At 47.8% G+C, this 8791-nt stretch overlaps 1 protein-coding gene across 1 annotated transcript; it reads right to left on the bottom strand.

The window, feature by feature from the left end:
• Positions 1-4608: 4608 nt before the first annotated feature.
• On the bottom strand, positions 4609-7912 carry LOC119271344 (cytokinin dehydrogenase 2-like). Its single transcript, XM_037553207.1, has 3 exons — positions 7236-7912; positions 6695-7137; positions 4609-5355 (listed from the first exon to the last, which is right to left on the bottom strand). The coding sequence occupies exons 1-3, from the start codon at positions 7864-7866 to the stop codon at positions 4771-4773; spliced, it is 1659 nt and encodes a 552-aa protein (XP_037409104.1). The 5' UTR covers positions 7867-7912; the 3' UTR covers positions 4609-4770.
• Between the last annotated feature and the right edge of the window lie 879 nt (positions 7913-8791).

Raw genomic sequence — 8791 nt, forward strand, 5'->3', positions numbered from 1 at the left:
GGAGACACCTGTAGAGCATATTTATATTCACCCAGTTACGTTGTGACGTTTGATAGCACACTAAGTGTTCCTCCGGTATTCGGGAGTTGCATAATCTCATAGTCATAGGAACATGTATAAGTTATGAAGAAAGCAATAGCAGTAAACTAAACGATCAAAGTGCTATGCTAACATATGGGTCAAGTCAATCACATCATTCTCTAATGATGTGATCTCGTTTATCAAATGAAAACTCTTTGTACATGGCTAGGAAACTTAACCATCTTTGATCAACGAGCTAGTCAGGTAGAGGCATACTAGTGACACTCTTTTTGTCTATGTATTCACACATGTACTAAGTTTCCGGTTAATACAATTCTAGCATGAATAACAAACATTTATCATGATATAAGGAAATATAAATAACAACTTTATTATTGCCTCTAGGGCATATTTCCTTCAGTTTGGGCCTAGGGGAAGGCATTGGGAAGTAGTAAGTAGATGATGGGTTGCTAGAGTGACAGAAGCTTAAACCCTAGGGCATGCGTTGCTTCGTAAGGGGCTGATTTGGATCCATATGTTTCATGCTATGGTTAGGTTTACCTTAATTCTTCTTTCGTAGTTGCAGATGCTTGCGAGGGGGGTTAATCATAAATGGGATGCTTGTCCAAGGAAGGACAGTACCCAAGCACTGGCCCACCCACATATCAAATTATCAAAGTAACGAACGCGAATCATATGAGCATGATGAAAACTAGCTTGACGATAATTCCCATGTGTCCTCGGGAGCGCTTTCCTTTATATAAGGGTTTGTCCAGGCTTGTCCTTGGCTACAAAAAGGATTGGGCCACCTTGCTGCACCTTGTTTACTTTTGTTACTTGTTACCCGTTATGAATTACCTTATCACAAAACTATCTGTTACCGATAATTTCAGTGCTTACAGAGAATACCTTAATGAAAACTGCTTGTCATTTCCTTCTGCTCCTCATTGGGTTCGACACTCTTACTTATCGAAAGGACTACGATAGATCCCCTATACTTGTGGGTCATCAGCTGCCATCATCGACGCGCTCTACACTCTTCGCCATGAAATGACAACATTCATCCTTTCTAATTACCTGAGCCTCTATCACCCTGCAAATGCGGAAGAAGCGGCTGTCGTCTTCATCTTTGAAAAGATGCATGTACTACCATCACCGCCGATCACGAACGCATGCTCGCGTCCTACAGATAGGTGTCCGCTCCCTATTTTTTGCCACCCCCAATTTTTCCTATCCTGGAGTTATGGTTTTTGAGATTGTTAACTTTTGCTGGTGATTGACGATTTGCTTCGTAGGTCTATTTCTGGTCGATTTGGCTTCATTGCTTGATGGGTCTCTTGCTACTCCAGTGGTATGCATGCTCTCATCTCTTGGTCATGATGCCCATTTTTTGGGCATATTTGACTATAAGTTCACGGGTGATTCATATTTGCTCAATGTTTTTAAATCGACATTGGACTAAAGTATAGGGCAGCATGTATTAATCCTGTTTTTTTTATGAAAACGGTAGGAGCATTGCCAATGCCTCTACACATTGGACATGGATTTTCCTATTGATTCACATCAATCTGCACTTCAATTCAAGACCCCCCCCCCTCTCTCTTCAAATTTGTACATAACACGTAATATTTTCGTGGGTGGGTGGTAGTGACATATTTATCTCTCTTTTCTGTCAATCAGACTCAACCTCATGTCTCGTAACTATTTTTTGTTCATGTTTTTCAGTGGATGTGCATTCTTCCACTATTGCACTTTTCGGTACATCCTTTTTTGGATGTCATTCAAATCTTGAGGCTAAATAGTCACTAATGCTTACTTTTGTTGACATATATTCCCAAGATCAACTACCGGTTATTTCATTATCCTTTTTTATGAAAAAGAACCAATAGCGAATGTCATAATTTTTGTTTGGTTTGAATGTTGATTGAGAAATGAAAATTTGGTTATGTTAGCTACTTTCATTAATGTCATTCAAATGTTTTTAGTTGCTTCAAAGCAAGTCCATAAAAAAGTTAATATTTCTTGATCACAATATATACCTTTGGGATTTGTAGTGGACTTCCCATTTATTTGTGGCACAATCAAGAAAGTTTATGTAGTTTCTTGGCTATATTTCTTTGCCTCCTCACTCAAGACACCAGCCTTCCACATTAACGGGTGAATTTTTTTTTTCAAATATTCCTGGCTATATTGTGTTACACGGTGCCTGATCGGCTAAGGCAGTGTCGTCCCTGGATGCCGACTTCCTTCTCTTGATCATCAAGTCTCGCAAATCCTTCCTTCGAGAGAGCCCACAAGTCAGGATGGTTGTCCATGGCATATACCGACCTATGGGGCCATAGGCCGGCCTACCGGGCTTACTTTCGGGGTGGCAAGGAACCCCTAGGCTGTAACACCGTCAATGTGTGTACATGGTGCCAAATTTTAGTGGCATATATGATTAGAATCCAATTTCTTGAGTGGTAATTAGGCATATGAACAAGTTCACGGTGGTATGAATGGGATTTCTTATTTATAAAGTTCAAGCTGAAACCCGTTGCTTTTGTATATGAAACCCGTTGCTCTTGACAACCACAAATTGACATAAAGTCGACACAATTTACCCTACAGTGTAGAGCAAATAGCAAAACTACAAATCACATCACATCTAGAACTCAAATCCGTAACTACCATCATCCATCATGAAAACAAAAGCAACAAATTTGGAGAATCCATTCGTTTCAAGAAAATTTACCACCGTTTTCATTATCAAACTTGGAATGCTACTTAATCATTAAGTTCCGGCGGCGGCCACTACGTCACGCACCTTGACGTAGATGGTGTACTCGCCAATGGTATCACCGGACTTGAGGCCCGTGTCGATTGTGCATGCAAGCGACGGTCCGATGGAGCAAAAGAGTTGCGACGGTCGTATATGATTTTTTTTTTTAAGTAATGCTAGACACACGAAAACTTGGGTGAGCATTTTATGTAAAGGCTGATGTAGAGCATTATTACTGGATCGGTGGGAGTGGGAGGGGCCCAACCCTGTGAAATTAGGGGCGCAGAGAAGATTGATTGGGAGTTTACATAGGACTTCATGGCGGCTACGTAGGTTAGGATTATGGATTTTTCTTTTTCTCCACCACGAGGAAGAAGAGAAGACTGGGGTGCATGGGTCGACTTGACAAGTACCCTTTCCACTCGTCCTGTTGCACTGACGGACCTGTCGCACATCTAGTGAGCTATCAAATCGTATCCAGCCAGCTTTTTAGCTATATACGTATCGAACAGTGGGACAGAACTGTATACGGTGGAGACACAAATAGACGGGATACGTACCCTCCGATCTGGCGCGGCGAGATACGGTGCAGTGCAGCTGTGGCAAGCTGTATAAATATATGTACGCGTGCGCATGTGACGGGTCAGGGGATTTGTGACGTGCAGCTGGAAATCTGTCGCATCGGTCGATCGTGTCGTGTAGATGGTTCGGATGCAAATTGCGTTCCTTTGGCCCGTCACTTCTTGCTGCCGTCCAATCCATCCAATTGCTCATGTCGCACGATTTCTTCGTGCGTGTAACTGTTTAGCCGGCCAGCTATAGCTTGTCTACCTTAGTTTCTGACTGAACAGACAATAATAGAGATCACATATTCTCTTCGTTCCATAATAGCGTGACAGTAAGTGTGGAGCGTAGCTCAGTTGGCAAGACATGGGCTCGCAGCCAGCTCATCATCGAGTCTTGGCTCAAGCACTTGCTACTCATGGAGTTTTCTTCTACATAAAAAAAATGTCAACAGGCTAGTCTAGCCCAGGCTGGTCTTTTTTTTTAAATTAGCGTGACAGTCTAATTAGTACTCTCTCTATAAACTATTTTAGTGATCTTGATACTCTTATTTAGTTTACGGAGTCAATATTAACACAGGCGCACGGAGCTAGACAGCTAGCTGCTTGTCTGCACGCTGTAACTGGGCGGCTACGGTCTGAATGCATGGACTTTGACTGGTCGTGAATTTTCTGTCCCGTTGCTTTCAGAGGCAGGCAGCACCCTCACACCCGAGATCTTGCTTGGATCCGGCTATATCCGTCAACCAACTGATCGGCGATGACGACTGCACTGCGCGTACCACTGTGGGTGTCGCATGAACAGTTTCCATCGATGCATCTCTGTCTTAATCAATTTAATGCATGCGTACGTTTGGAATAGTAAAAAATTTAGATGACAACAGGTACCGTACGTACAAGGAAGGAACCGATACATTTGATCGAGCGTCTTGATTCACTTGCATGGAAGCCAAATGAACTTCGACATAGCATGTTCTACCACATAACCCATCCGTGCCATGATTGCATGACGGGCTTTGCTACACCTACGTAATTATGCCAGGTAAAGTTACGTAAAAACTGATCTAGGATGATTTGATTGGAAGGGAAAAATAGCCCGGCCCCACCCCATGAAAATCAGGGGGGGAGATAAGTAGATTAGGAAGTTTACGTAGCTTTACCTAGATAAAATACGTAGGTGTAGGATTATTGTTGCATGACATACTACTAATTAACTTCGACATAACATGTACTCCTACAAACATCGTACTAATTAACATGCAGTAAATTCAAATCATTTTCCTCCTGACGAACCCACACATGCATGCATGCACGAAGGCAAGCTAAATATATCATGATGGCAAAGCATTAAAGAGAATATATACCCCTCTCTAGGGTCTAGCTAGGTCGGGGAGTCGATCGGGACCGATGGATTATCTTTCGCGATCAAGCCAGCGGGGACGTGAAAATTCTCTGACCACGGGATAGGATCGCCTTGGGGTCATACTCCCTCTTCCGCTCCACGAACCTGGCCCACTTGGCTGGACCAAAGTGCTTCTTCTCCCACCCGGCCTGGTCGGCGTAGTACGACAGGTACTGCACGCACGCTATCCCGGCCTCCTCGCAGAACCGTAAGATCTCGTCGTTCTGCTCCTCCAGCCGCCCGAGGTCGCCCTCGGACACGGCCAACCGGAGGATCCCAACTGTGTAGAACACCTCCTCCTCCTCTGGGAACACCGCCGACATGCCGCCGTCCCACCTGTTCCGGTTCATGGGGTAGACGAGGACGGGCCCCATGGCGCCGGTGGTACCGCGGCGGAGGATGCCGTGGAAGACGCCGGCGGCGAAGTCGAGGACGCGGGAGCGCGGGAGGAAGAGGTTGAGCCAGGGGTGCGGCACGTCCCACTGACCGGCGGCACGGAGCTTGAGCTCGCCGCCGTGCACGCGGTCCAGGAACTCCACGTACGACACGTCCTGCACGGACGCGAAGCCCCGCGCGTACCGCAGCTCGCGCAGCAGCGTCTCCAGCCTCTGCATGTACATGCATGCACCGGTCAATAACTTTTCACACTGAACAGCTTCATGCATGCATGCATGCATGAGACTGCCGACGTGTCAACGTACTGCATTATGAAAAACATGCACGTGCCACCATTACGATGACTTTTGCAGCCATCTACCCCGCAGAAGAGCAGGACAAATACCCGTACAAATTATCAAAAGGTGATAGATCAAGTTTTACTTTCTGGACAATTGGTGGCGGGCACGGCGTGACGTGTGTATGCATGGAAGGCCAGCCAGGGATTGGCCGCTTGCATCTGCATGAAAGGTCGCTGTCCCATCCGATCCCATGCATCGGACCTAGCTTGTTCGTGCGCTAGCCTACTAGGTGTACTGGCTAACAGATAATACTCCACGGAATTGACGTCGATCGATGCTCAAAAGATTATATGTCGACATGGATTTACTTTAGACAAACTGTTTACTTTATTCTGGTAAAGGTATTCTTTCTAGTATTGTGGGTGGCTTATGGATGACATTATATATCTCTATGATGAAATGACGAGACAAGATATTTTTCATGTACTGATCTACTCCCTAGTCACAAGACACAACTAACACTGGTTATCATAGTGAGCCTTGGGATCAACTCAATGCAAAAAAGAATTTGCATTTACCATTGTGCAATTCTAGATTTAGAAAGCGGAAGTGTGTGTGTGTGTGTGTGTGTGTGTGTGTGTGTGTGTGTGTGTGTGTGTGTGCACATTGTTCTGCTGTTTTCGACTAAATAGAAGTTTCTGCACATACTCCTTCCGTCCCGAATTACTCGTCGCAAGAATGGATGTATTCAAAACTAAATACGACTAGATAAATCTATTTCTGCGACGTAATTCCGGACAAAGGAGTATGATTTTTACCACCTTAGTTGCCCTTCATGACGTGGAACTTAGTGGACTTGTATATTTTTTTTGGCGAATAGACTCGAAATAAATTCGTTAATTGATTAGCCCCACCAATCTCTCTCTCTCTCTCTACAAACGTTTTCTAAAATTCCACACGTCCTGTACAGTAATTTTAGTTCCCTCAGTTCTTATTAAATTTAGAAGACTGTGAAATAGCAAAAAGAAATCATATATTTTTTGGACGGAAAAGGAAGTTAGGTGTGCGACAGTGCGATATATGTGCATTCCAAGGGCGGGCAGAGGGTAGGCCAAGTACGTACGACGATGGTGCTGCATGCAAGCTATAGGCTTGAGCCATCCACGCATGCATCCACGTCATAGGCCGCCAAAAGTCACGATCCCCTGACTCGCTGGGTCCCACCGCTTCACGACGCGCACCCGCACCGACAAAGGTGGTCATTTATTACCTTATCGACGTCGCGCTCGCCGCCGGCTGCGCCGCCGTAGTACAGCGCTCCCTCAAGACAGTAGAGGACGCCACCTGCCTCCTCGGCGAGCTTGGCGAATCGTGCCGCGGCATCGGGGCCCGAGAAGAAGGACGAAGACGACGATGACGGCGACTGCGAGCGCCAGCTCCCGATCAGGCCCTCGTCCGCGACGACCGTGCCCTCGACGTAGTCCATGAGCCCGGACAGCGCGTCGCCACGCTCGACGTCTATGAGCCGCTCCTGGTCGCCGGTGAGTGCGACGGCGCCCGTGTAGAGGAGCCGCACCCAGCGCGCCCTCGTCGGCGCTGGCACCAGCGGTATGCGCGCCCGCGTTATGACGCCGAACTGCCCCAGCCCGCCCAGCACGGCGTCGAACAGGTCGGCGTCCTTCTTCTTCGAACACGTCACCATCTCTCCGAGCCCTACTTATTTACAAGCAGTGGTCAAGTAAGGAGTACGCAAGGAACTTGCTGCTTGTAATTAATGAAGTAGTGAGCGTGCAGGTACGCAGCGCACGCACCGGTGATGACGTCCAGTTCTTGGACGTTAGAAATCTGGGGGCCGTAGCGGAAGGCCTGGCCGCTGATGCCGGCGTTGGAGAGCGTCCCGCCGACGGTGAGGTGGAGGTAGTCGGTCCACGAACGCGGCGTCAGGCCGTGCGCCAGGGCGGCGCGCAGCACGTCCACCCACAGCTGTTCGCCGCCGGCGTCTATGTACTGGCCTTCGACCGACACGGAGAGGCGGGACGCAGTGGAGCTGGAGCCTCCGCCGAGGCGTCCGAGCGACGGCATGTCGACGACAACGCCGTCGAGCGCGGCCGCCTGGCCACGGACGGAGTGGCCGCGTCCCCGGGCGGACACCGGGAACGGGGACGAGCGCGCGCACGAGGCGCGCAGCAGCGCGGCGATGTCGGCGGGGCACGATGGATAGAGCACGGCCGCCGCCGGCGCGACCGTCACGTTGCCGAAGTCAGTGGACGCGAGCGCGGTGGCCTCGGCGTCGTCGCGGATGAGCGCTCCGACGCCGAGGGCGCGGAGCTCGTCGCGGAAGGGGGAGGCCGGCGTCCACGCGAGCGCCTCGTCGTGAGCCCGTGCTGCCTGGACGGTCTGCAGCAGGAAGCACCCGAGCACGAAGAGAGCAGCCATGATCATCTCCTGGGTGTCTTTAGCTTGAGTGATCGATGGATCGATCTCTGTGTCTTTGTGGCTCTTCTCTTGCGGATGGTGGGCTATAAATACCGGCGCCGTGCCTATGGAGAGAGGCTGCGATCGAGTGTGAGCCAGGCAGACAACTTAGCTAGCTAGATGGCGCGACCGACGACTTGGGGTTGGGGGAGAGAGACTCAAAGATTCTTGTTTGATTTTGCCGTACGTGCATTATGATCATGGCAGTACGTACCTACAGTGAATGCACGAACTGTGGCAAAAGAACACGAGATACGTACGTGCAGAGATCTTGCAAATCTATGCTGAATGAATACCGTACAAACAGCGGCCCAGCGAGCTAGCAAGTTGCACCATGTAGCCGGTCCATCCTGCTTGCGTAGGTACGTGTGATAGTACATTTTTTTTTCTTTTCTTTTGAATGATCTCACACGTACTACATATGTACGTGTAGGCTGTAGGCCTGTAGCCAGCAAACACAGACATGCATGTACGCCAGAAAAAAAAGGTCGACTACGTTTGTATACGTACGTATGCCGCAGCAAGAGACGCCAAAACTGTATGCGGCGCAAGCTAGCTGACAAGAACACCAAGGACAAAGCTCCGGCATCATCATGAGAACGTACGAGAGAGTAAACACAAGCATATATACTTGTACATGCATATGGTTGGGCTTGTTGCATGATGCATGCATCGCGACTTCTCAAGTCACAACACAATTGCGTAGTACTCCCTCCTGTCATTTTTAGTCTTAGTCTGTATATAAGTTTTGTGTGAAGTCAAAATATATCTAATTTGATCAAATTTGTAGAAAAAATATCAACATTTACAATACCAAATCAATATCATTAGATTCATTATTGAATGTAGTTTCATATTATATATTTGGTATTGTATATGTTCATATATTTTA

Source organism: Triticum dicoccoides, chromosome 3A, assembly GCF_002162155.2.
Source record: "Triticum dicoccoides isolate Atlit2015 ecotype Zavitan chromosome 3A, WEW_v2.0, whole genome shotgun sequence".
NCBI lineage: Eukaryota > Viridiplantae > Streptophyta > Magnoliopsida > Poales > Poaceae > Triticum > Triticum dicoccoides.